The sequence below is a fragment of the Ambystoma mexicanum genome, chromosome 8, assembly GCF_040938575.1.
Source record: "Ambystoma mexicanum isolate Mex_15411 chromosome 8, UKY_AmexF1_1, whole genome shotgun sequence".
In the NCBI taxonomy this organism is placed as follows: domain Eukaryota; kingdom Metazoa; phylum Chordata; class Amphibia; order Caudata; family Ambystomatidae; genus Ambystoma; species Ambystoma mexicanum.
The window spans coordinates 942,343,889-942,371,628 of NC_090929.1; the positions used below are offsets into that span (position 1 = coordinate 942,343,889).

The 27,740-nt window shown below is 42.8% G+C and overlaps 1 protein-coding gene across 1 annotated transcript in view; it reads right to left on the reverse strand.

Moving 5' to 3' along the window:
• The window catches only part of SH2D4B (SH2 domain containing 4B), a 1,358,492-nt gene that overhangs the window by 1,067,024 nt on the left and 263,728 nt on the right, over window positions 1-27,740 (reverse strand). The window contains exon 3 of the mRNA XM_069610827.1: window positions 12,528-12,554. Within this exon, the coding sequence (XP_069466928.1) occupies window positions 12,528-12,554 (27 nt within the window). The remainder of the gene's footprint in view (window positions 1-12,527; window positions 12,555-27,740) is intronic.

Genomic DNA, 27,740 nt, shown 5'->3' on the forward strand with positions numbered 1-27,740 from the left:
GGAGGACTGGACTGGTTTTTAGGAAATATCCCCGTGGCTTGCTCTTAAATTGATTTTGGGTATGTTATGTAAATCTTAAATGTGGCACAGTGAAATGTATATGCACCATGTTATTGTGTGTATTTGGTGCTCACCTTTATCTTTTAAATGATGTACGCTTTGAAATATTTTTCTAGCTATGTGTTTCTAATAAATCAATGAAGTTTCATGCAAATTACATTTAAACATTCTAAACCACCTTTTCATAACACATTTCCTTTCCCAAATATACTGACTCCTTGTTAGGCAGAATTATATGCAGTACCCTTTGGGAACACCACACACAATTAAGACTACAAGTGACAGTACAAATTCTCCTTTGGTACAAGCCTGTACTGCACAGTATAAGTGGTAGCGATGGCTGAGCAGCCAGACTTATCTCAAGAGCAAGTGAGCAGTATCAATAGTTACACAAAGGACAGCAATTACTATGATTCAAACAAACACTGACTCAAGTTTTCTGAGTAAAAGAATATACATGTATTTACACATCAGTTGTATAACATTTCACTCAAGTAAAGCAGTTTAAAAATCACACTCTTAATACACCACCCCACTCCCAATAGGTTCCAGACAAGTTAAGCTCACAAAATGAAGTGGGAGCAAAATGGCACTCCAGAAATTTAAAAGGAAGGGAAAGACAAAGTTAGGCAGAAATTGAACAGCACCAACAGGTAAGTAAGCAGGGCAATTTAGAAAGAGGAACTACAGTGATAGAATCAAATCAAAAAGGCCTAGGGCCAAAGTCAATAGGACAAAAGTCTTTTGCTCAAGATCACACAGTTTAGGGTAGTTAGCGGTTAGGTCTTTGCCAAGAGTTCCGGACAAAGTTTTTCAGCAGAAAAGTTAGGTTAAAGAGTAGAGACGGACGAGCCCTCGGATTGGAGAAAGATTTCAAACACTTTCACCGCGGCTGAACGAAATGAACAACCGGATTTGAACAATACCTTTCAATGGAGAAGAAGCTGTAGCTGATGCGGATGTTCCTGGTAGTTCCTGCAGGCTCAGGGTTCCTGAAGCGAGTGTCAGACTGACACGAAGTAGGAAGACTGGAGGGTCCTGCCCTACCCAGGGAAGAAACCAGCAGCAGAGCAAAGCAACAAATAAAAGGTGCGCTCCTTAAAACCCAAGCAGGGTCCGACCTTCCTGGCCATCCAGCCCACTGTAGCTCTGTACAGCGAATTCGACCAGAGGAGGGAGTCCTGGCTTGCAGTTTGGGCGAACTGGTTGGTCCCACCAGCTCAGGTGAAGAAGATTCCTGGAGGGTCTTCTCTGTCGTTGGAGTTCGAGGATTTGGACCTGCAGCAGGGCTTCACCGGGTGGTTCAGTTGTGGTAGGGGTCCTCTTCTGTCAGCTCCTCATCGGTTCTTTCGTTCCAGTGGTGACACAGCCTTTCCAGACCTAGATACCTACTTTTTATGCAGTTTTTCCCCCATTCACACAGCCTGGCTGTCAATCACAAAGCAGGGTGGCTGTCCCGCCAGGACAGTCACCACAGCAATTCATTTCAGAGTGCGACATGGGTCTCCAAGGAGACCCTGTGCAGGGAGTCCTAAACCCCTCCCTCACATCCTGTCCCCCCAAGACATACAGGTGCCTAAGGAGGGCTTCTGCGTAGAAGCCCGCGAAAAGACGGTGAACAAAGGAATCAAACCTGGTTTGGCGCACAGAGTAAAACACGAGAACGACTTTTACAAAAAGAAATGGTGAATAAACCCAGCCAGAACCGTAACAAAACATATATGGTCTAGCGGCTTTAAGTTCGAGGCTACCAAGATAGCCTAAAACAATGCCAAGGTTATTTAAGATAACTGCAGTAGGAAAAATAGGGTAGTTACCACTGCCACCAGCCAAGTCTTGATGAAAAGGGAGAGAAACAATTCTCCAAGAGCATCAGACAAACAGCGATAAGTATTAACCCTTTTCAGTACTCCATGTAAGATGGTTTGTACTGGGTCTGTGTTTTACAGAGGTTAATAAAGTTAATGGCAAATTCATATGTTCTGGGAGATAGTAGTCAGTCCCAGAAAATGGAGTGTGAGTTGGGAAGTCTAAAAGACAACCCTGTGTCACTGCACTGAAGGAGCTGTGTGACACATAGTAAAATGATGATGCCTGTGGAGTAGGTGAGGCTCCATAGTCTATGAACACAAAAATGTTAAACACACACAGCAAAACACATGTTAGAGTGGGAAAAAAAGGCTCACACTCTTACCAGGTGAGAAAATAGATCCTAGAAATCCAGCAAAGCTGCTGAGGGACTCAGTAGGTAAGGGAAATTAGCCAATTCTCCCTAACACTCCTCAGATTCCATTCATAATTGTTATAAACATATATGGGCATCCCTAAAAGCCTCCTCACTGTTGTCCTTTGTTGATTAACCTCCAATAACGAAGCTAACATTTCTCCCAAATCATGAACTCGTCAAGATATGAGGGGGAGGATGGATGAGCGAAAGTTACCAAAAACCAAACTCTTTGTGATTTCCTTGTATCAAATTGCACTTTCCCCATTTTAATTTGCAATAAGGCCTCCTCTTTTAATTATCTTTTATTTCTTCATTCTTAAAAAGAGTCCACTTTTTTTCCATGTGTAGCAGGAGAGTGCAGGCCCTCCTAGACCCTTCTGGGCCTTGATAACGTGCATTGCCTTTTTTTTTAAGAGTCCCCTAGGATTGTGCCCTTGTCTCCCCAACCCTCTCCCCAGACTAATATCCCATTTCGCTCCCTCCTCCCATCCTGCCCCCTACACTGATTAGCTCAATCGCAGCTCTTAATTCACCTTCCAACGGCAGGTGATTTAAGCCTTCTGCCTGCGCAGCCCCTGCGGATAAGGGCCCGAAGGCAAAGAGGGGCACCCACAGAGGCGGCTCCAATCTGTGTTTGCAGGTGTCAGCAGGGGAAGCCAGTGGCCAGCCTTCTACCAGCAGCGACTACCAAGGTAGGTGTGGCCAGGGTTGGGAGTAGAGCAATCACTCTGCCCGAAGCCCTGCTACATAGCAAACCAGACTATTAATCCTAACCAGCTCCACAACTAGTGAGGAATAGGATTACTACCCGAGTCACATTAAGATAGTACTGTGAATATTAGCCTGAGTTGCACCCTTAGAGAATTGTTACTGTTGCCTAGAGTCACATCTACAGAGTGTCACTTTAAGAAAGTACTGTGAATAGTAGCCTGCATCGAACGCCTAGAGAATTGTTAGTGTTGACTTGAGTCACATCTACAGAGTGTCACCTTAAGATGGTACTGTGAATATTAGCCTGTATCACACCCTTCGAGAATGGTTACTGTTGCCTTGAGTCACATTTAGAGAGTACTACATTAAGACAGTACTGTAAATACTAGCCTGTGACACATTGGAACAGTACTGTAAATACTAGCCTGCGTCACACTTTTAGAGAATTGCTAATACTGCCTTTACTCACATCTAGAGAGTGCCACTTTAAGATAGCACTGTGAATATTAGCCTGCGTTGCATGCCCTGAGAATTGTTAATATTGCATTGAGTCACATTGGCGTGTTTTCTCTTGTACCCAAACTGCATTGTGAAACCTAAGACTCTCTCCCACTTTATATGACTATCAAATCTAGGTGTGCCTCTCTCCTGTACTCAAACTGCACTGTGAAACCTAGGCCCCTCCCCCACTACACAGGAATCGCAAATCTAGGTGTGTTTTGTCTTGTACCCAAACTGCACTGTAAAACCTAGGCCTCTCTCTCACTATACACGTCTCTCAAATCTAGGTGTGTTTTCTTTTTCTTGTACTCAAACTGCATTGTGAAACCTAGGCCTCTCTCCCAGTATAGAAGATTCTTGGATCAAGGTGTGTTTTCTTTTTTCTTGTACTCTAACTGCATTGTGAGGCCTAGGCCTCTCTCCCACTATACTGGACTCTCAAATCTAGGTGTGGCTGTCTCCTATACTCAAACAGAACTGTGAAACCTAGGCCTCTCTCCCACTATACAAGACTCTCGAATCTGGGTCTATTTTCTCTTTTCTTGTACTAAAACTGCATTGTGAGGCCTAGGCCTCTCTCCCATTATACAGGACTCTCAAATCTAGGTGTGTTTCTCACCTCTACTCAAACTGCACTGTGAAACCTAGGTCTCTCCCCCATTGCAAGGCATTTGCAGGTGAGCGTTGGACCCCTGGGCCCTGTTGGACCCCATGTGTCCTTCTTGAATCCCACCTCCCCCAGATGATAGTGCTCTCCTATTTTCACCCTCCCCCCTCCTTGTTTCTGTGCTTCACCTCCCTCCACCCGCTTCCCAGCCCATCCCATCCCTGAATGGGCAGTTTTGCAACATTGCCTGGCCTGGTGCCTTGGCCCCTAGCCTGCACACCACCTTTTGCAATGCATTTGCAGGTAAGGGTTGGCCCGCCTGGGCCCTGTTGGACCCCATTTGTTCTTTTTGTGTCTCACAACCCCTCCCCGATCGTTGTCTGGAACCTAGATGTTTTGATTGATGCCTGCCATTCTGTAAAACTTATGCTTTTATCCAAAACCTAGGCCTCTCCCATTGCGTAGGTGGCTTGACTCTTAGTGTTGCAGCTGTTGCTTGTCATCCGGTAAAACCTAGACCTTTCTCCCATATCTAGGAGTCTCAAATCTAGATGTTTAACTACTGTGTGCCACTCTGTTGAAGACTGAGCCATTCTCTCTTCTTGGAGTCAGAAATCGAGGTGTTTAATTATTACATAGCACTCACCGAATCCTAAATCCCTCCTCACCCTCTGATATTCCGAATCTAAAAGTACTATCTCTTTGTAAACCACCAGTGGAATCTAGGATCCCCACTATCTTGTCATCCCAAACCTCTAGCTATTCTATCAGTATCGACCATAACTGATCCAAGCCCACCACCCAAAATCATCCAGCAGCCACTAATAGCTAGCAATTAAAACCATAGTCAATACCCTAGTTAACCTGCACCCATAACTCCCTTTTACCAACCAGCCAGATGACCGACGCCTAGTACTCCCATACCTCCATAGACAGCCCTCCCATAGACATAGGAACACCCCAACCAAACAGACTGAAAAGACAACCACCCACGCAGAGTAGCCAGGAATCTCAACACAAGAGGAGAAACTCTACATTATCCAAGCACAAAGCAGAGCAGGTGGGTACCTGCCCCCGTAAACTCAACACCCAAACCAACTCTTACCACGTAAGACCCGAAATGCTGAGATGCAGAATCGGACCCTGACAAAGAGTACAGGGACAAGGAATAACTAATACAGTCACACAAATTCTTCCACCGCCAATTGATGCCGCCTTGAACACAGAGCAAACCCCACCAAGTAATAAAATCAACAGAACAAACCTCGTTGGAGAAAAATCCTTATACCTTACACCGTACCTCACAACAACCGCAGAAGCTCGATGCTTCAATGACATTGACCTCTTCAGACAAGCAATGAACTACCCCGAACAATGGAAAATAGACGGGAGTACCCAAGAAGAGAATAGGATAATACCGAACCACGCACTCCAAGAACAGAAGGGCACAACCAATATCCACATCAAACCATAGGAGATGACGAAGCAGTAGAAGTCAACAATCCAACCATCAATTTGGCAGACCGATTCAATGAAGAAGCAGGATCCACGGACCCTCAACCAACCGACATTAACACAGAAACACCCCCAAAGGAATACCCACAAATCAAAACAGGTAAGAACAAATAAACCGAACCATACTGAAAAGAACCATTGCAGTCTAATCAATGCAAGGTCAATGTCCAAACATGCCACCAAAATCCACGACCTCCTATGTGACGGAGGTATCAACATCCTATTCGTAACTGAAACTTGGCTAGATGACAATTACAAGATCACACTCAATACCTGCCTGCCTGATAACTTCAAATGCGTTTAAGCAAACAGGAAAAACAAAACAGGTGGCGGTCTGGCAATAATCCACAAGGAACACCTAGAAATTAAACTTGAAGACCCACTAAACAGTGATAAATGCAAATGTCTAATCCTTTGTCTATCAACAAACCCCAGAACAAACCTTAAATTCATATTGATCTATAGACTACCAACTTACGATGCAACCTTTGTAGATGCCTTCACGGAAGCAATCACCAACCTTGCCATCAAGCACAATCACCTGATTATCCTCGGTGACTTCAACATTTGGTTTGAGGAAGAAACCACTAACGCACAAGAATCTCTAGCCAGCTAAGTAGCAAAAATGGAATTACATCAACTAGTCACAGGAGCCACCCACACAGCAGGGCATACACTAGACACAATCTTCGCCAACAAAAAACTCATTAGCACGGCGCCACCAATTCAGATCCTCTTGAGCAAACACTGCATCTTTTCCTTCTTAATCATACTGGCTACACCAATAATCAAACCGGACAAGCCACTGATCATCATGAAAAGAAACTGGAGAACTATCAAAAATTGCAACTTAAGTGAACTATTGGAAATTAGCAAACTGCAAGCAACAACTATGGACGACGCTGACCTGGACAAAAAAACAGAATTACTTCACAACTGGATCACAACAACAATACAAGAAATTGGCAAAGTAAAACCGTTTACTCCATCGCGCAAAAGAGAAACGGAAAAATAGTTTATCCCACTACTCAGCGCCATGAAAAGGAAAAATTGACAATTTGAACTAGAATGGAGGATCAAATACGAATGTGGAGAGAAATTCAAACTCCAACAACATATCCACTCATATATAAAGGAAATACAAAAAGCAAAAAGGAAATACTACGACAACAGAATCTTCAAAGCACCAAATACCCCAAAAGAACTCTTTAAAATCATAAACGGAATAAAAAACCACCTTGCTGCAAAAATACTCCAATACCATCAGAGAAACTATGCAATGATCTTGCAAAGCATTTAAAAAACAAACAAAAATCAAGACCATCCAACAGACCATTAAGTAGACCATGCAATGATAATATGCAACCCACCCCTCCCTACGAGGAACGCCCGAACAAACTCTGAAGATTCCATCAAATACCAGTGGAGACATTTGTCAAACTGGCAAACTAAAGTGACACACTTCGAAGGTTCCCCCAAATATCAGTGGAGTCATTTGTAAATCTTTTATACAAAAGGAACAAAACGGGTTCTCCCACAGCTCCCTGCCCCACAGATGTATACAAATCAATCATCTCACAAGTAACACCCATGGAATACTACAGAAACATTGTCAATCAATCTCAACAGGGAAAGTGCCACAATCCTTCAAATCAGCATACATCAAACCATTCCTCAAGGACACAGCAGGAAACATGGAGGACCACTCCAACTGCAGACCCTTCTCCAACATACCCTACCCTGTTAAACTGCTGGAAACATACAGATATAAAACTACCCAAGATTTCATAGAAGAGCACCGCCTACTGGACCAGGCACAAGTAGGCTTTAGACCAATGAGAGGAGCGGAAACAACACTTCTCTCACCTTGGGATGATCTAAAGACGAACGCAGACTCAGACAAGAGTACCGCGCTCATACCTCTGGACTGCTCTGTGGCATTCGACACAGTGAACCACGACATCCTCATCATGAGTTTGGAAGAAATTGAAATCCCTGATTGCGCCTTACTATGGATCAAATCCTTCCTTACAAACAGAATGGAAACCATGACCCTCATTCCGAGGTTGGTGGTAGTCATGGCGCTATTTGCGCTATTTGCGCCATGACTACCACCAATAACGGTACTGTGTCTGGATTGGTGAAATGGGGACTTACCGGTCCAGTCCGACCTTCGCGGGACCAGTAAGTCCCCATTTACCAAACCATTCCCCATTCCCATTTGAGCCCCCATAGGGCTCAATGGGAATGGGGATGGCGCAAATAACAGGCCGGCGTATGCTAAGCCCGTTATTTGTGCCCAGGTCCCTTAACGGGTCCCGTCCTTAACACCTGGTCAGACCAGGCATTAAGGAAGGGACCCGCTAAGGGACCTCGTAGTAGGGCGGTAAGGGATTACCGGCACCGGTCTCCTTACCGGTGCCCGGTATCCCTTACCGCCCTACTCGGAATGAGGGCCCATATGTATCAAACCTTTCAAATCCAGCCCAAGAGAGTCCTCATGCGAAGTACCACAAGGATCTTCCTTCTCCTCACCATTGTTCAACATCTACCTGTCTCAACAAATGAGGATCATTAAAAGACACAGCCTCACCTGTTATAACCACACTGACGAAACACAAATAGTTTACAAAATACAAAATGCACAAGAGGAAAACAGAACATTGGGGAACTGCCTCTGTGAAATCTACAACTGGATGAACTTGAACTGCCCCAAACCCAACCCAGGCAAAACAGAAATTATGATAGTCACAAGAAATAGAAGACAACCACTACAACCCCTGGCCAACAGAACTTGGCCCAACATCAGCTCCATCATCGACTAAAAAAAACCTGGGAGTCTTGATGGACAACAAACTCACCCTAGAGCCACAAGTAAACAATCTAACCAAGAAGGATCCTATCATTTCTGTAATTCACTAACAAAACACTCACCGTCATCGCTCTCTTCATGTAGACTATGCCAATAGCCTATATCTGGGCATGCCAGAACAACTCCTAGAAAAACTCAAAGCATACAAAATGCGGCAGCTAGACTGTGCCTCAAATTACTTGAAAGAGAACACATCACAGCAGCACTGAAAACGCTACACTGGCTGCCAATAAAACAGCGAATCAAGTTCAAATCAATGTGCATAATGCACAGAGCAATCCACGGCCAAGGTGCAGAGTTCCTAAGAGAAAAATGTAACGTACGCCTCCCAACAAGGCCACTTAGATCCATCAGTGACATCAGTTTGGAACCAAAACCTTAAAACAAAAGAAAATATAGAGGATCCTCCTTTTCCCACCTCACCCCAAAAACCTGGAACGATCTACCAAAGAACATACGTAACACAAAAGATCACCTCCTATTCAGAAAACTCCTCAAATCTTAGCTCTTTAACCCGTAAATAGGAAGAATGCCTAGGGAGCACTTACACAGCTAAACAAAGCTGAGAGAGGATACCAATCCCCCGTCTCCCTAAGCTACCGCCCATCTGATCAAGTGAGGGAAGACCGATGTATGGCATATCCTAGCAATTGAAAGATAGAAAGCTAGAATCATATCAAAGAACGATCAGGGACAGATCAGGATGGAAGGGGAAGGATGATACGTTAAAATATCTGCGCTTACAAAGTAAACACAGGCAGCAATGGATGACTGACAAGGAATAGACAGGAAGGGAACTATGGACTGTAAATAACCCACTAACTCAATGGCTCAAACCTCTGCATACCTATCTCAGCCAAAAACCAATAATATCTTGGCCTGCAAAGTAAACACAGGCAGCAATGGATCACCGACAAGGAATAGACAGGAAGGGAACTACGGACTGTAAATAACCCACTAACCCAAAAGCTCAAACCTCTGCATAGCTATCTACCCAAAACCCAATAATATCTTGGCCTGCAAAGTAAACTCGGGCAGTAATGGATCACCGACAACGAATAGACAGGAAGGGAACTGGGGCTAGTAAATAACCCGCTAACACACAACAACAAACAATCAACACATAAGCCACACCAGGTCACACATCGATCCAATATTAGCACCCAAGCTCAGCGCACAGTGAAAACCGAACTGAATCTGCCAACAGGATATCACCCTCTCACTTTCCTACTCCCTGTCCACCCGACTAACCACCCCCCCACCTTCTTGTTTACAGATCTGCCTGAGCGCATGAGGACCAATTCTGTTGATGACGGTGCACGATACAAATACCTTTAACAAGAACATTTGATGAAGCAGTCACACCATTGCCATTCAAAATCAACTAAATCCTAAAAATATTCAACTTAAAACTCTATGCGACTGTCCACAAAAGACCACCTCTCCCACCATTCTTTTTATTTTCACATCTTATAGGGATCCAGTTACCTGAACTCATCAGATCTTCTTGCTTTCTTTTATTTAAGGACACCGTCCTGGACAAGGATCTGTCCTTTAAAATAAGTTAAAACTAACAGGAAATGATTTCACTGGACAGGGTCAATCTCAGCATCAGTGGCAAAAGTTCTCAGTGGACCACTGCCAGTCCCCTCTAGACGCACACCTGCAGGCACTTATAATGAGAATCTTCTCTCCTCCAGCAAAGGTTTCTGCCACTACTGCCTGAACCTCAGGCATGTTTGCTAGACCACTGGTGCAGATAAGTCCAGGTTCAGAAACTGCCCACACTCATCCAAACCCTTACTGTCCTACATGGACACCAGGGGTTACTTCTCCCCCCTGGATGAATAGTCCCGATTTTCAATAATACAAAAATACATAATTTGGGATAAGAACTCGATTAGAACTCGAGTCAATTGCACTCAAAGTACTTATCGCCTGTGATCCTGGAAATGAGAATGCATTCCCAATTCATGCGGACGCTGAATTTTATACTTTAGACCATCAGCACTAGTGAGAAGGAGCTCTGTAACTCAACAAAGACACATGTATGTGAGTCATTAGAAGGGTAAAGGGCACACAAAACTGTGTTCTTATGGTTTCTTTTCCAGCTTTGCACTTTCTGGTAGTCAGCTAGATGGCTTTTCCATACGAATTTTAAAGTTTGGAACCACCTATGTGCAGTCTGAAAGTACTTTTTTTAGAGGCACAGATTTCAAGAGGAACAGGACCATTTTTCATCCTCTACTTTTCCTTTTAACACTTAGGGAAGATTCCAGAAGGTATCTTCCTCAAATGCAAGGGTGGTCCCCCTTCAAGGCCTCCTTAGATATCCTAAATATACAGACGGGATGAAAAGCTGGAGTTGGAAATGCTCCAACATACAATTCACGTCTGGGAAGATTAATTATTGGAAAGTTGAGTGCTGTAAAAAATCTGCAAAGGACATGTCACAGAGTTCATATATATTCTTCAGATCCAGACTTAGATCTTTCTCCACTGACAAAGAAACATTTAAGTAAGTGCTCTTCTATAGTGCCCATCTGCCATGTCTGTAGACCCTGTGATGCATGGCCCTGATAGACGAAGAAGGGTGGGGAGAGTTAGCTGGAAAGCTCGAGAGGCAGGTATGAAGCCTGTGGTATGTATGGTATGTAGGTCACAAGTACCCGATTCCTGAATGCCGCTCTGGTTCTATATGTTTGGTGGTGTCAGTTGGGTATATTTAATTCCAGAGGGGAAATCTCATGATTTGATCAATTACAGTGCTATCGTTCTGTTTAAACTGGTGATGTTTGGGTGTGCTGTTAGAACTAAAGGAGGAGAGCTTAGTAATAGCTTGATCAATGTTATGTGGTGACTAATAGAGTGTGTGTGTGTGTGTGTGTGTGTGTGCGTGCGTGCGTGCGTGCGTGCGCGCGCGTGTGTGTGTGTGTGTGTCTGTGTATTAGATGGATGAACATTTGGAAGACAAACGAAGGGTACATTAAGGCAAATACTGTTGGACAGCAATGAACCTCCCAATGCCACAGTAGAGCTAGTTGATCAATAACTGATGTAGCTGTGCTTCAGCACCTTGAAATGCTTTGTGCTAAATGGAATTACCAATAAAATGTCTTAGACCAAGTAACCGGACAGACTCAAGAAAGATGGTAAAATACTGCTTTTATCTCAATGAATGAAGGAAGGCAGGGTAAATCGTCATTCATCAAATTGATTCATGCATGATCACAATGTTCTTTTGATTATACTTAGTTTATATAATGCTAGATGTGTCATCTATGACATCATCCTACGTGGCATATTACAAAAACCTATCAAGGAGTGGAATTGGATTAGGGGAACATGTCTACATATAGAATGCATTAATATTACCCTCCCATGCCCTCAGCTACTTCTACACATGTCCCTTGTCTGTAGGACATGCCCTGAGCTACTTCTACACATGTAGCACACTGATTACAGCAAAGAATATGGCAGTGGAATAATACTTGCAACATTGTATGTAAAAGTGCATGGCAGGCTTTTCTGATTGGTTGGCAACCCAAATCCAACCTTGGACATTCGGCTCACTAGCAGCACGTGGATAGAACCAAACGCAGGTGCTTGGAGATACATCAGCTATCCCCTTGTTTTGCCAATTAGTCTACCCTCTCTCATTGGTAGTCCTCATGCCAGTGTCCTCTGTTTGAAGGCTGACCATGCCAGTCTACACTGTCTCGGAATATTCAAGAGTGTAGGCACACCATTATTTTAGCTTCAAGCCTAATGAATAGCCCTTGTTTGCGAGCTCTTCGTCACATGTTAAGAAACCACAAATTTGTCCATTTCGACAGTGTATTCAGCACTATTTGATTCTATTATACTGGGTGCAGTTGCTCCTCTTGGCCTTTAGAGTCTTGCTCACGCTACCCCATATAAACTGTATGCACTTTTTAGTGTCCAATACTCGGTATCCGTAAATGTTCTTGTTCCTCCTAATCTTGAGAAATGTGTCCTTCATACAATGACTGCTCGTTGAACTGCCTTCGTACTTTGCCTTCATCTCTTGAAATAGAATCCTTGGTCCTAGGCCAAAGTACTCCTCTATTTTGCAAGGGAAAAACAACTTCTTCATCATCTTTTCACTTTAAGATCCTGGGCTCGTATTTTGAGGTAGCTGGGTTGATTAACATAAGCCATTGTCCTTCATCTAATAGTTGTCCTAAACGTAGACTATATACCTCTCATAAGCAACCTTCTATATGTTCTTTCTACCTTGCGTTTTGACATATTTACAGTTATTAACCAGTGAGTCACTTAATTCTTCTTTGTGTTTGTGATTACTATATTGTGGGGTACATGTTTCTCCTAGTGCTTCAGTTACATCGTCATTCTTAAGTAGTTTCATATTTTTTCAGAATAGGTTCTTACATCTTCTTTATGACATTATTTTGCTGCCATCAGACTTTGTTTTAAAGTACATGAAATCTGTCCATGGATTCATTTCGCCAGCTCAGCAAAGAGCATCTTTCTTGGTAACTTTCCTCCACTATGTCAGAAGGAAAGATTGATATGAAGTTCCATAAACCGGGACCCAAAGAAGGAATCATATCAAGGAGGGCATTAAACCACTAGAATATGCAACATTGTTGAAGTGGACAATGTGCAGCATACTAGCATGGCCTCCATTTTAATCACATGCACCAATGGAAGAACACGCACCTTGATATCAGATTTATAAATAATTGCAATGCACCCCCACGGCCCATATGCAGGGAATGTCTATCCAAACATACAATATGGTGATTTTTAGAAGGCAAATGCTCTATGCCTGGACGAGAGGACTCCGTAAAACAGGTTTCAGTGACACATAAAATATCCAGGGAGTAATCAGTAATCAAGTTGTGGCAAAAAGCAGCGTGGGCTGCTAACAATGGCGCATTAAAAAAAAATAAAAGTATTGTAAAATCTCACCAGATAATACAGGGACTTTAGCCTTTGCTAAAGACGGATGGGATACACCCATCGGGAACAGCATGCCTAAAGGTGCAAAATTCAACAACATGTAGCGTGAGAGGGAGCCTGCCATATCTTATGCAGAACTAATGGATCCAGAGGTCCCCTATGGCCCCTCTGCTTCTCGGACGAGCACAGATGGGCTTGCCTTTGCACACCTTTGGGGCACGCCCCTGCACAGTTTTGCCTCCCAGCACAAAGTGAGTGTCTTGAAAGTGGTAATGGTTTTGCAAGATGTGATGTGTAGTTTGCTATCATTTGTGGCATTCTGTGTAGACGGATCATGCTGATCTCGTTGATGCAGAGGGTTTTTATATGGAGTGCAGTACAGGAGGGCCCGGCAGAGGGCTGATGCAGTGCTTGATGGCTTTGAAAAGGGTTATGCTTTCATTGTTGGCCTTGGCTATTGTGTCTTACTAGTAATTGGCCTTGGCAGTGATCAGTCATCTGTGTATAACGGAGTTCCTTGAGCAGGGCAAGGTCAGATGCATGTCAGGATTTTCACTATGTCTTTTCTTGTTTTCTGATGGTGTATTTGATAAATTTGAGTACTTGATTGTACCAGGGTGCTGAAGGTTTATGCTTCAGGCCACATTATTTCACTGTGGCATGCTGACTGATTTTGTGTGTGAGGGTGGTGTTGAGTTCTTGGAGAAGTGAGTTGCAGACTTGGTACATCAGAGGTAGATCAACCCATGTGAAATGGAATTTGGCATGGTCTTCTGAGAGAGCTTCAAATGGGAAGTACTTGAATGGTCTAAAGACTCGTTTGCTGGGTTTCTGATGGGTTTGCATGAGTGGTGTGGTATGACAAATGTCAACGTGGATTGCAAGATGATCTGGCTTGTCAAGGGGGATTAGAAAGAAGTGATGGAGGGTGGGCATGAAATTGTTGATGAGGTCAACAATATGAGATTCGGTTAAGCTAGAATGTGATTTCTCAGTAAATAGCAAAGCACTTAACTCCCTGGTTATTGCGCTACAGTACACTTGGTATTAGGGTGGTTGAAATAGCAATCCTCCAGCACATGACACTGATTCAAAATATGGCTATGTTCTGTCATGCCTGGTGTAATTCTAGGTTGGATTGCCACTTTGGCGGAAACAATCTCCTGATTTTAGAGTGTGTCCAGGAAGGTTTGACTTGGTTCTGGCCATTGCTACACTTAAAGTACAACAGGCCAATTGCAGGTTCATTAGGGAAAATTGGAGTCACCTAAAAAGACACTGACGTATTCATCAGCAGACTTCTAAAAATGTTCCTGCTAGTCTGACTAACATATAAGTCCCTTTACTATCTATTGGACTACCCTCTAGTTGTGGCAGCGTTTCGGGATACATCTTCCAAGCCATCACAGGAACGTTGCTTTTGTTCTGGTGGCAATACATAGGCAATTGTTTTGCTGAACCTCCTCAATAGAGTTTTTGGATGGATTTATTCTAAACTTGTGTGAAACCCGTGTACACGGCAGTTTTGCATTGGACAAACCTACAACTGGCATTTATAGTTCATAATGCAACAGCTTATTCCAAAGGCAACAGCTCCCTCTAGCGGTGATAAAACGTAAAGCGGGCAGTTTCTACTACACATGACTGCATCCGACAAATACACATCTGGCCTTTCATTATATTGTATGATGTGGTACCTACATAGAGCCAGAAGCAGGCTATTATTTAACCTAATTTTATACAGAGTTGACCTCTGGGAACAATGCTCAGCTTTAGTGACTTGTTATGCATGCAGTGGACATTTACGTGTCCAGGACAGTGTCTTGTGCACACAGATAAATAGCCAAATAGTTATTTTCTGACCTTCTAGAAATGTTCTGAAACCCTCTGCTCTTTTAGCTTGTTGGGTAAATATGTTTATTTCCAAAGCTAACTTCCTGATGAAGACTGAGCCACCAAATTAGGTGCAGGACAGATCAACAACAGTGACATCAGCTTCAATGGGTAAGAGAGGCCTCATTGGAAGCAATAGGGAAGCTACAAAGGTTTACCCTACTAAGCTCATAACCTTCACAGAGAAGATCTTGATGACACTATTTGGATGGCTTTTTGCAAAGCTTCATTTAGGTGTTTGCAGTAGTAATAATCGTGTCTCTTTAGTTAAAGTGCACATGGGGTTCAGCAGCTACTGGCCAAGCATGTTCTTTGTTTCTGAAATTGAACATGGGTATACTAGGTATTTCCATTTGATTAAGGACTTGGATGAGAGAAGGAGCTAATGAAGCAAGGCCTAACAACTTGAAACATTCTCCATTATTGAAATTCTTTCCTTGCAAAGTCCTGGAAATACCCACTTACCATTAGAAATCCCCTGCTTTCATCTCAGGGAAACTGTGTAAAATAGGGAGCACTGTGGGAAGGTAGGTCCTACTGGCCAGATGTGGATATTGTTTTTCTTTTGTATTGTGATATTGTGATATAGTTTATTACACACCTTTCACAAACAGTGACCATAAAATTATCAAATAAACAAAAGTAGAAGAAAAGGAAAACAAATAAATTAGGCACATCAATTAAAAAGAGAACCAAAACAGCCTCATCCCTTCATAATAATGAAAAAACGGATACTGTTTTCCTCCAGAAAATAGTAAGATATATAATACAGGCTTTGTGATTCCCACTCATGTACATTTCCCATAAGTCATCTTTAGGCAAGGTTACCGTGAAGGCTGCAGCTTGTAATGCAGCTTGCCGTAGGTTCTGTAATGACACACATGTACACAGAATATGTTTTACAGACTCTAGAGTCCGCGCTACACACAGACAACATTCCGTGTTTTCCCCACGGATATGGTAAGCCCCCTCAATTTTCCTAGTCTCGACAGTATTATATTCCAACTTGATGTAGTCCCAGACTAAGGAATTACCAACAAATTGTTTGATATAGGTAGCCAAGGACTTCCGGTCCTGAATATATTTAACAAACTCAGCTGCATGATTTTTTGTGGCATTGGCGCAAAGTTTAACAATATTACTAGATGGCATCAATGAGGCCCTGGTCTTAATTGCATCAATCGTAAGGCCATTTAGGGTGACTCCTGAGGCATTGGCAAACTTCTACAAAGTATTTAAACAACAAAGCTGTATTTTTAAACGTATTGCCATGACATTATATTCCAAGTGAGCCATTTGACTAGATGTTCGCATGGGCAATCAAAGAATGCCCCTCTATATCGAGCGTTCTAATTTGAAAGTCTCATGGAGATTTGCCATAGCCCACTTTTGAGCTGCGGAGAGTATAACAGATGCCAATTTGGCTTGGTAAAGCTGAATCAGGAACCATTTGAAAAAAACCTGCCCTATTGGGAAAAAGAGCGAATGCTGCCCATTGTCATGTGAGTCTTCAATCTGACTTGGTCTAAGTGAAGAGACTACTTCAAGTAAATCCCCACCCATCTCCCATCTCACCTGTTTATCTTCCATCTCAAACGTTTTAGCAACAGAGTCAAAAAACATAATTTTGGTTTTTGAGATGTTCACAACAAGTGAGTTAAGATAAGAATACACTTTCAATTTGCTTAAAATAAGATCCAAAATACCAAGGTCATCTGCGTAACCTAGCCACTGTATGGAAGTAGAGCCTAGTTTAGGTGGAGAAGCAGAGGTGTTAAGTGTGTCACCCAGGTCTGAAAGGTATAGATTGAATAGCATGGGGGTTAAAATACAGCCTTGTTTAAGGCCTTTCAAAGTTGGTATCCATGAGGTAGTCCCACCATGCTCATCCAATCTAACCTTTATCCTTGTTTGTTCATGTAGGGAAATTATCATTTTTAGATGATCAAGGGGGTGTACCAATTATACAACTTTCTCCACATCCTATTACTATCTACAGTGTTCAAAGCTGCACTTAAATCAATATATGCCACATAAACCGGAAGTTTCCCAATCATCCAGGCCTGTTGAATGATAATGATTAAGGCTAGTATATTAGTAGTGGTGTTATAATCTTTGCGAAATCATGTTTGATTGTATGGGATGATGTTGCAAGATTCAGCCCAGTCCTCGGGTTCTCTAAGATGTACTCGGGCAAATATCTTCACTGGTATATCCAATATGGCAAGAAGACGGTAGTTGCTTGGATTGCCATGGCTACCCTTTTTTAAACCTAGAACTGCTATGCTATCTCGCATGAAAGATGGTATAGTTTGAGAGACATTGATGTTACAGAACAACCAATGTAGGCCAAAGGACCACACTACAGGATCAGTCTTAGTAAGGGAAATGTCGGATTCAGGATCCCTAGAGGATTTACTGGTTCTAATAATGCTACAGATGTCATCAGGACTATGCATGAAGTGCCATTTGGTAAACGGCACTTCCTGCAGAGGAGTGTCAACTTAGGATCCACCAAACATCTCATAAATATGCTTGGTCCAAGCCGTTTCTGAAACTCCATTAATGTATCTGGGGGTGGCCCCCTGCCATTTATAATCCACCAAAACTTTATGGTGTTCTGGGTGAGGGAACCCTGAACCAAGTCTCGCCAACGAGAGCACTCAGAAACTTATATCGCTTCAACTATTTGATGTAATTATTTTTGGTAGCCTTCACCTTGTAACTATGTTCTTCTGGGTGTAATTCAAGTGTGGCTAGGGCGCATAATGCGCATCTAAGCTCTCTCTTTCTGTCTCCAATTTCCCTGTCAAAGGAATGCTGATGTGTTCTAGGTCCAATGCCCACCCTACGGGCAGAATGTATTCTTACCGTAGAGCATTGCTTAATGGTTACCATGGACATTTCAAATTGAATTAAAGCTGAAAACGCTCTCTCAGCAGAAGATATTTCAATAGCAATAGAGTAGCGTCTATAAAGGCATTCAAAGTGTCACGCGCCACCAGCAAGGCCTTGTCCAGATTACAGTCATCCAAGAGATACGATTTATGGTAGCATTAACACTAAGGTGACCAGTAGATGTAAAACCCAAAGGGTGACGCTGCACGTTCAAGTAAGCAATGAGGGGGTAATGATCGCTCTAATAACACTGCCAGGCGCACATGTCAGCAATCACATTAGCCAAATTTGCATCAAATATATAGTTCAATATGCTGCTCCCGCCATTCCCCACACAAGTAAAATTAGCTGGAGTATCTGAAAAAGAGGCACCATTAATCATGCGGAAGCAAACAGAGGACAAAACAAGCCCCACTCATTCCCCATCAATGAGCCCTAAGGGATCCCTGAGTGTCTGTGTGTAGATCAATAAAGAAAAGTTCACCAACACAAGAATCTGTGGTAATTGGGATTTTAGCACTGAAATCCCCACAGACGAGCACCAGACCATCATGATTCAGATCTTTTAGGATTTCCTCCATTTCGTTAAGCATTTCAGAGTGACTCCCCTCATAGGGGGAATATATAGGTTAATGACAAGTATCTCCTGAGGTAAGGTTAGACAGTAATCTTGTGAAGGAACTATCTTACCCATTAGAATGTTTAAGGATGTGGAGGGAATTTACACAATATCCAATGGTTTCTTAACTCCAAGTACAAGACCCATCCCTTTAGGATGGCCTGTGGGGCCCTGGGCGGTCAGATGAGTTATTATCTTCCATCCATCAGCCACAAGAGGATTTGTCAGCCAGGTCTCTTGGAGCAAGATTACGCTGAGTCTGTCAATGTGGTCCAGAAGGCTGTCATGTTCAAATAAATGTAAGTGCCCACATGTGTTCCAGCTTAGTGACAGGAAAGATGGACTATGACTGTGGTTAGGGATGGGAAGTCCCACGCCTGTCTACCATATTCGTTAACCATTCTCAGTGGGGTTCATCCACCTAAAACCCTTTCACAGTTTCAGGGCCACCAAAAATAAGACTCATCCCTTGATTAAGGGTTGTAGTGGGGCAGGAAGTGCCTTGTTGATGTGCCTGATTGTCAGACTCCATGGTCAATCTTGTATCCCTGTTATCCCTACTGGCAGGCCCAGAGTACTTGTACCCATTGGTATCTTTGAGTTTGATGACTGAACATTCATAACCCAATTGATAAAGTGAGACACAGTGATCCAAAATGTACAAAAGCGTATCTCCAGAAACAAAGGGAACAATAGTGGTCCTAGCTAACGTTCTCGCATAAATCCACAATACTAATGTCGCTGCTTCTGGTGAAACATAATGGAATGATAGTATGTAGACGTTCTAAAAGGCGAGAACGAATGAGAAAGAATCTGCTACCATCACAAAAGATGCTTTGTGTTTTTAAAGCCTTAATTTATCAGAGGGATCTGGAGCCCGGGAAGCAGAGAAGAATAGCAAAACCAGTGCTTACCAAGTGTGCCTGTGTCATGACGCTTTTAGTTGTAATTTGAGTAGCCACCCCTGAGTCGACAGCAGCCTGGTTGGAGAACAGGGCCTCAAGAATGAATGTATTATCTTCCACTATTTCCATAGGCCCGATGATTTTAAGTTGACTTTTGTTCCCCTGACTGCATTCATGCTGAAGATTACTGCCACTATTGGTGTTTAGGTGCAGTTTAACAAGCTATCATCTATCCAAAACACTAGTAGATCTTGTAAGCTTTGTTTGAGTAGGTACTCCCACAGAGACTATAGCGCGAGCGCTCTCAACCTTCAAAATGAACTAACATTGTGCAGTTCGTAAGATGTTACTCAATGGCTTGCCATTTGGTATGTTCATACTCTGGGGGGGGGACAAAGTGTGTGGACACCAATCTCGGACTGAAGCCTCTTGAATTTCTTTTTCCTCTTATTTTTTCAGGCAAATTTGCACACATGACTTCCGTGGATACCAAGCAATAGAGTCTGTCAGTCACAGCGTTACCATCCGGATCAGGAACCGAAACTTGTTGCTGAGTATTTCGTTGTGCTTGTTCTAGTAACAGGCCTAAAATTGTATTTACTTTATCGCTAATCTTATCCATACAACTGGTAGAAACGTTTCTAATCTTAAAAGAATTATTCAAAGAGGTCACTATTTTGTCAAAGTGTACGCATCATTTGCTAAACTTAGTAGCAATGGTGTCAAACGTAGTAGTTAACTGTGTGAGCAAGGTTTCTAGTACAGAAAACTTGACAGCTGAAGAGCTGTCTTTATCACATGCTTGTGATATTTGACCATACTCTGCAGTGTCATTACCGACAAGTGGTAACTTAGTGCTCATGAGGAGCTCTGGAAATGGATGTGTTAAACACAACTATTTCATAATTTGAATGTCAAAGGCGCTCCTCTCAGACAGGTAGTTTTGGCTGCGCCGTAGATTTGTGTAGGGTAGGAAAGATCTTGTATGTCCAACCTTTTCATGTGGGGCGACAAAAGCCAGTTCAATTAAGACTGGGCTAATAGGAAAACAAGTAGGCGGAATGCCTAGTAAAGGAGAGCTGATGTTATCCACCGTAATATCTGCACATAGGTTCGTATTGGGAGTTATTGATGCCTTAACAACAGTTTCAATGGTTTTAGATCCTAGACAGGGAATGGAAACACTGAGTTCTTCGACTAAATCAGTGCAGAGATCAATCAGCCTGGGTAGAAACTCCTTGTGCCTGATAGAAGTCAGCAATTTTCTTTTCTGGCTCGCTAATCCTATTTGCATCAGAAAGAATTACAGTACATTGGGGACACACATACAGGGAACGTCTCGGACGTCTTGCATTTTTATTCGAGGCATCGATGTGAGAGGACTCCAGTTCCACTGGGGGCAACCATCCATCAATTAAGGAGGAGGGCGGTAAATCAAATAGTAATACAATATTGGCCTCCCGCTCGCACCCAGGCTTGGCCACACGAGCAGCAGCAGCAGTAGTGGGTGTCCTGCGCTCCGGCATGATTGCGATGGTAGTAGGTCAAGAAGAGATTTGCATTAAATTTCAGTGAAGACTCTATTTGTAATGCCAAGTTGGTTAATGACCAGATGTAATAACAGAAGGCTGCTCTCATGCACCAAGCAAGAAGTCACTTATCAAGGAGGCTTGCTTCATTGCAGGGTAGTGCCGATGCCAGTAGAATCTTGATGGTCAAATAAGAAATAGTCCTCTGCCGACAGGCCCGAGATAGCTGACTCTGAAGAAAGATAGAAATGTCTGTGTCAACCGCATGCCCGCACACCCAAACACCCAAAACACTCTTCACACTCTGCGCGCTCTGCTCGGAGTGAAGGTTTTAAAGGGTGATGCCTCCTCCTCAGCCAAAGAGATGATTGCAGTGGCAAAAAAGACTCAAAGTCCAGCGCCAACAGTCCAATTTAGTTGGTAAAACAGCCAGCAGCCCAAAAGACTCTTTGCACTATGCACGCAATTTTTTTATTTGGTTACCAATCGCAAGTGGTACGGACTCAACTCACAATTAAGGACTGGGCGAGGAAGGAAGAATCAGATTAATGGACGATACTGCAAAGTAACTGAGGCATTTTCTGTCATGTATCCACAAGGAATATAAGATGTGCCGGTACCATCACCAGAACAATGGAGCCTATGTTGAGTTTTCGATATAAAGACTGCAGCATGTGTCTTACTCAGAGTTTGAAGCTGAGTCTGGAGCAAACCCTCCCTAAACTAAGACCTTTCACCGATCAAACAAAATCAGTAAAATGCTTCAGACCAACCTATATTAATGGTGATTCCCATCATTTTGCACTCACCGTTTGATTGCAAAACTCCAATTTAAATTGCAAAGACAAAATAATCACTAGGTGGCCAAGACAAGTCATGGTCTAGTGCAATAATGGATAAAACAAAGACCAATACATTAATAAGATGACCCTGTGCAGCAGCAGAAGGGGTCACTCTTTTGATATGTGGTATTTCTGGAAATATTTGTTTGTTCAATGAATGTAGACAACCTGAGAAAAAATGAGTTAAACAGTGTGGGAATTAACATAATGGTTAGAAAGTTATGCCTTACAACTCGGTCATCTGCGTTGGCTGCTCGCTGTTGAATTACCTGCGATGATTCAACAGAGAGCAGCCAACGCAGATGACTGAGCGCTAATATTTGGGCATGGGATTGTACCCGTAACTTGGGAGCGCGAGCAAAAGGATAAGAATTAACCAGTTAACCGTACACGGGTGAAATATAATAATACTATAGCCATGATTTGAGAAAGGTCAAGAAAGGCCAAAACACGTGTTATCCAAAGGGCAATTTAAAAAAAACACATACTGATATTACTGGGCGCAGAATCCTGGATCTTTATTTCCATGTTTAACATTTGTGTTACTCTACTGACCCTCTCAGGGGGAGGGGCAGAGTGTAGTGTGGCCACAATAGCCAGGGATACTACAGGCACTGCGCTCCAGTGCAGCTACCTCTCTTTACCAGACCCTCACCTCTGATCTGGCTTGTCAGGAATGTGCAAGAAATTGAAGTCTTTTTCAACGTTGCATTGTTCTTGACACTGCCTCAAATTTTCTTTCTTGCAGGCCCCATTGAACCTGTAGAGTTTGGTGCAATGCTTGCTGCTGAAGCCATGAACTTGCATCCTAGGCAGCTGAGTGTGTCACTTTCTGCCTCACTTAGGGTCTGGTGGATGCCACCCAAAATGCTGCCAGCAGTGGTGGCTAGCAAGCCTTTGCCTACCATGGGCCCATCCAGCCACACTACTCAGGCCTCTTACAGGTCCACACCCCACCATCAGACGGTCATTAAAACATTGTTATAAACAGTATGTCCATTTTTGAAACCCCTTCCACAGTGTTTTCTTATCCTCAGCACAAGAGCTTGGGCTACCAACCCTGCCACCCACTTGGGTTCAGGCTCATTAATTCCAAATATACCTAAATCAATAGAGAATTATTTTTCTGATTAATTATCAATGCTATAACAAGACACATTTGGAAAAGCTTATTCACCCTGTGGAAGCCTGGATTGCATAGCCAAAAACATAATCCAGCATGTTCCATTGTGAGCACCGAGGGAGAGGGGATCTGATGTGGAATTGTTTGACATACTGCCTTGCAATGTAAGATCTTATTTCTCCAGTTCCAACCCACATTAATATGTTTGTGCTAACAACCTACAGGTCTCAGTGACTGCTCCACTGTTATCTCTCCTTATAGAAAGTATTGGTAGGTCTGGTTTTAGTCAGACAGACACAATGTTCACTGTACGCACCAACCTCAGAGCTGCTCTTGCGTCTATCACCATAGACCGCCTTCACCAACAAGCTTGACTGGCAGCTTGCCACACATTAACACTCTATATATTGCACCCTCTTGGGCATAAAATAGAGCACCAAATCGTTCTAAACACCTACGTAAAGTTTAGTTATTAAGTGATGAAATGTTTCAATCCTACATTTTCTTTCCAACTGCGGTATCCGAGTTCAAGGGTTCAATATTTCCAAAGTTAGTAGTAAGTTAAACTTCAGACAATTATAGGAAGTAAATTAAACTTCATCATCTAAAAATAGTAATAGTCCCTTATGAGTATTTTACAAGGGCAAATATTTACACAGTTTGGACACTGGTCCAATACTGGCAGGTGGGGCAGATAAATCTTTGAAGAATACAAGTAAATTAAACTTCATCATCTAAAAATAGTTCCTTATGAGTATTTTACAAGGGAAAGTATTTACACAGTTTGGACACTGGTCCAATACTCGCAGGTGGGGCAGATAAATCCTTGAAGAATACTTGCCGGTCAAACCACCCATGTTTTGCTTGCGTTACAGCTCCACAAGTGTTATTCTAAAGTCATTTCTAGGTTAGCTAATAGGTTATCACATTACTTAACATTTGTATCAATAGTCATCTTGTTACGCAGGGGATTTTGGACTATAATGGCTTCCTGAATTAAATATATAAGTGTCTAAGGTATGAGCCGTACTATTTTCATTTAGTATTTCAACGTGTGCGCATTGCCGAAGATTTCAAAGATACTATGCTAAACTAAGCCCAAAGACATTTCAATTGAAATCCTGTTGGTATTCTAAACAATACCTTAAAATATTACCTTTCAATTCTTTGTAATGCTTCATTGTTTTGAGGTCGCAGATGTTAATGTCATATAACATAATAGCGTTTAAGCTTGTAAACCTTTCTTACAGGCAAACTACTTTGTAGCACCAATTTGCTGTGTAGTCCTCAATCAAACTTGTGCAAAGTGATCTTTCCATGTCAGTTTAAGTCAACAACTAATCCCTGGTAAGTATATATGGTCACTATCCCCACTTTTTTCTGCATCAAGTGAACTCTTATATTTAGTGGATTTGGGGGCCTTTACTTAGCGTTGCCTATATTTTTCTGCGCACCAAAGATCTTGGAGAGGTTTGAAAAGTTAGTGTTTTCTGCAGTCCTGATGCAGTACTGTCTAACAGCACAATGTCATCTGCATATCCCAACACTTGGGCGAGGGGATAGAAACCATACGTATCAATTTTGTCCATTAAGTGAGCCAAGTACACATTAAATACCATAGGTGACAAAATGCAACCTTGCTCCAGAATGTAATGAGTATTAATCACAATATTAAGACAACTTGTGGTGTCTAAGCAGACTTCAACCATTGCACATTAATGCAGAGCAATAATGATTTCAGGTAGACTGCCTGGTATGCTCCACGATTGCAGTTTACTGCAGAACGTAGTCAATAAATAAAATTGAATCGGGCTGACTATAGATGCACTTAGCCTGCACGATAGTCATGGTAAGACAATGATGTTTGTTAGTGTTCAGAAGCCCTTCCTAAAGCCTATTTGTTTGTTGGCAATATGTAACCCGGTTCTGCCCTATATGCCATTTCCTGCAGTAATACCTGTGCAAAGATCTTCGCAGGAGCATCGAGCATTGCAAGCAGCCTGTACTTTCCTGGGTCAGTATGAGGTTCACGCTTGCACACAGGTACAATAGTGCTGCCCTTCCAAGTAACTGGCAGGAGATCATGATATTGGTGTTGGGTCTGTAGAATCTCTCCCAAATGATGTTTGGGTATCTCTGCTCATGATAAACTGGTCGAAAGACTGGACTGATCAACTGATTAAAGTGGTTGACCTGTTTGTCTGATTGACTAGTTTATGATGTGTGGGGTTTGAGGGTTAATTTGGGAGTGAGGAGAGAGCGGGGAGTGGGTTGGTGAGGTGGAGAAATTCTGGTTTTGGGAAGCAGAGGAGCTACGGCGAGGGGACAGCAGTGTAGCAGGGGGAGAGAACAGGGGATACAGGAAAATTGGCAAAGGTGGGACGAAGTGAAGGAATACTGGTGTCAGGAGAGGAGAGGAATGCAGGTGCCGTGTGGGGGTGGGTAGGGATCTGAAAGAAGATGCAAAAGAGACCCCCTGCAAATGAGTACAAAAGAAAGGAAGATGGTGTAGAGGAGCAGCTGCATGCCTCTGCAGGAAATCCCACCCCCTTTCCTCCTATATGTTGGAAGTCGGAGACTGTGCCATGTTTGACACCAGCAGTTGTGCCAATACCTCGGTGAGTTTTCGAGAAAAGATATCCACTGAGAAAACCATAATCGAATGTTTCCCCGAAGAGACGACAATCGGTGGGAGGAACTTCCTGAAGGAATATGAAAAAGAGTGAAAGAGAGAAGCTAGTGACGTCACAAGAGATGAGTGTGATGCACTGAGAATATGGGCTGAAGATAATGTATGGATCTTATAGAAACTGATGATGAAGATAAGAATCGAGTAAGCTTTCATATAAAAGAAAAGAAGATTGCACGTATGCAAAGTGCTACAGAAATCCAACCCTTCAATAACTCTACAGACGCGGAAATGCAAGTAGACTAAGTGATCATAGAAGCTGGATATACGCAGTGAATAGACTGCAGGTGAAGCCGCAATTGGATAGGAACTGGGCATCGGTCTCATGAATTTAGTACGGTGAAACCCATGGAGAGGAAAGGCTGAGAATTGTGTTGCAGCACGAATAAGCGGAGATCACGGAAGAGCCTTGCAAGGCTGTCTCTCCTTTCATCAAAACAGAAGCAGCCAAGGTCGGTTATCTATTCTTGAAAGCAGTGAATATGTGAAGAATGAATCATCCCTTATTAAGGGGAAAAACAAGAACACCAAGAGTGCCAGGTTTTATTCATTTAAGACATTTAAATGCTGCAGAAAGGACCAAGATCATGGTCTTCACTCACGTGAACCAAGGATGGAGATAGAGTTGAGCTTGGAGTCCTAGAACAACAATAGCGAGTGCCTTCACTCCCATACATTCCCAAAGACAATGATACCTTGCAAGGCCAAGTACAAACATGATCTGCATAGCAGAAGGCATGGGTGATGAGAGATGTTGGGCTAATTGGGTGGCAAGGTAAAGTCAAGTCCACCTCCTGGCACCTGGGTATGAGCTTACGTGCTGCTAAGTGAACCGAATGTTCCAGACATGGCACGAGCGTGCCAACCAATTGTAGAAGGCCGTATAATGAAGAGCCTTATAGTTTGAGAGTCAATGATAAATTGTGTACTTAATAATGTTGAAGATTACATGTTTTAGAGGTATTATACTACAAGACTCCATGTCTAATGGCATACTTTCAGATAATTCCTAGTTTGTTGATAATAAATGCTTGGCTTTATCCCACACGCAATTCCGGCTCACGTGATCAGATCATGTGACGGGTCGAGTGACGCGTCAGGTGCACGCAAGGTCCTTTTACATTTACTTATTGTATACAGAAACGAGCGCCGGTCAGACCTCTATGCGGCACAGACTTGTCAGACACAGACGGCAATCTATTTTGTTAAGCTTGCTTATCATCGCACACCCACAGTGTGACATCTTTAACTTTTGTGTTGGGAGTCTGGTGAGTCTCTAACACAGACATCCCTTTGCTCCGATAGGTCACGCCAATTTGAGGCTTGAAACGTTGGGATTAATCGGGTATCCACATATGAGTTGCTCTATGACGTATATTCATTTCTACAACAGTGAAGTCATTTTTCGAGGTATGTGCTAAGTCTCACCATGAATTTTATGACCATAGCACTATGGCTCAAGAATTGTTTCCAGTGATTTGTCCCCTATTATTTTTGATTTAGGACGTCAGCTTTACGAGTGCGGTCACGTATGAACACACTTAGAAACAAGCATTATTTGACAATACCTGAAGTATGGGTAATTAACCCTTTATGTTACACAACCGTGACAGTGCATGCCAATTTGATGGGGAGTGACACTTAAATTAGGTGCATGGCACGAGTACAAACCAGGCTATCTTTTACATTTTTTACATTTTGTATATTTTATACAGTGTGCAAAAACTTTTTCTTTTCGTCAGCGGGTGCGGTGGCAGGCATAACTTTTGGAGGTGCTGGGCTTCGGTTGGTCACTCATGTGT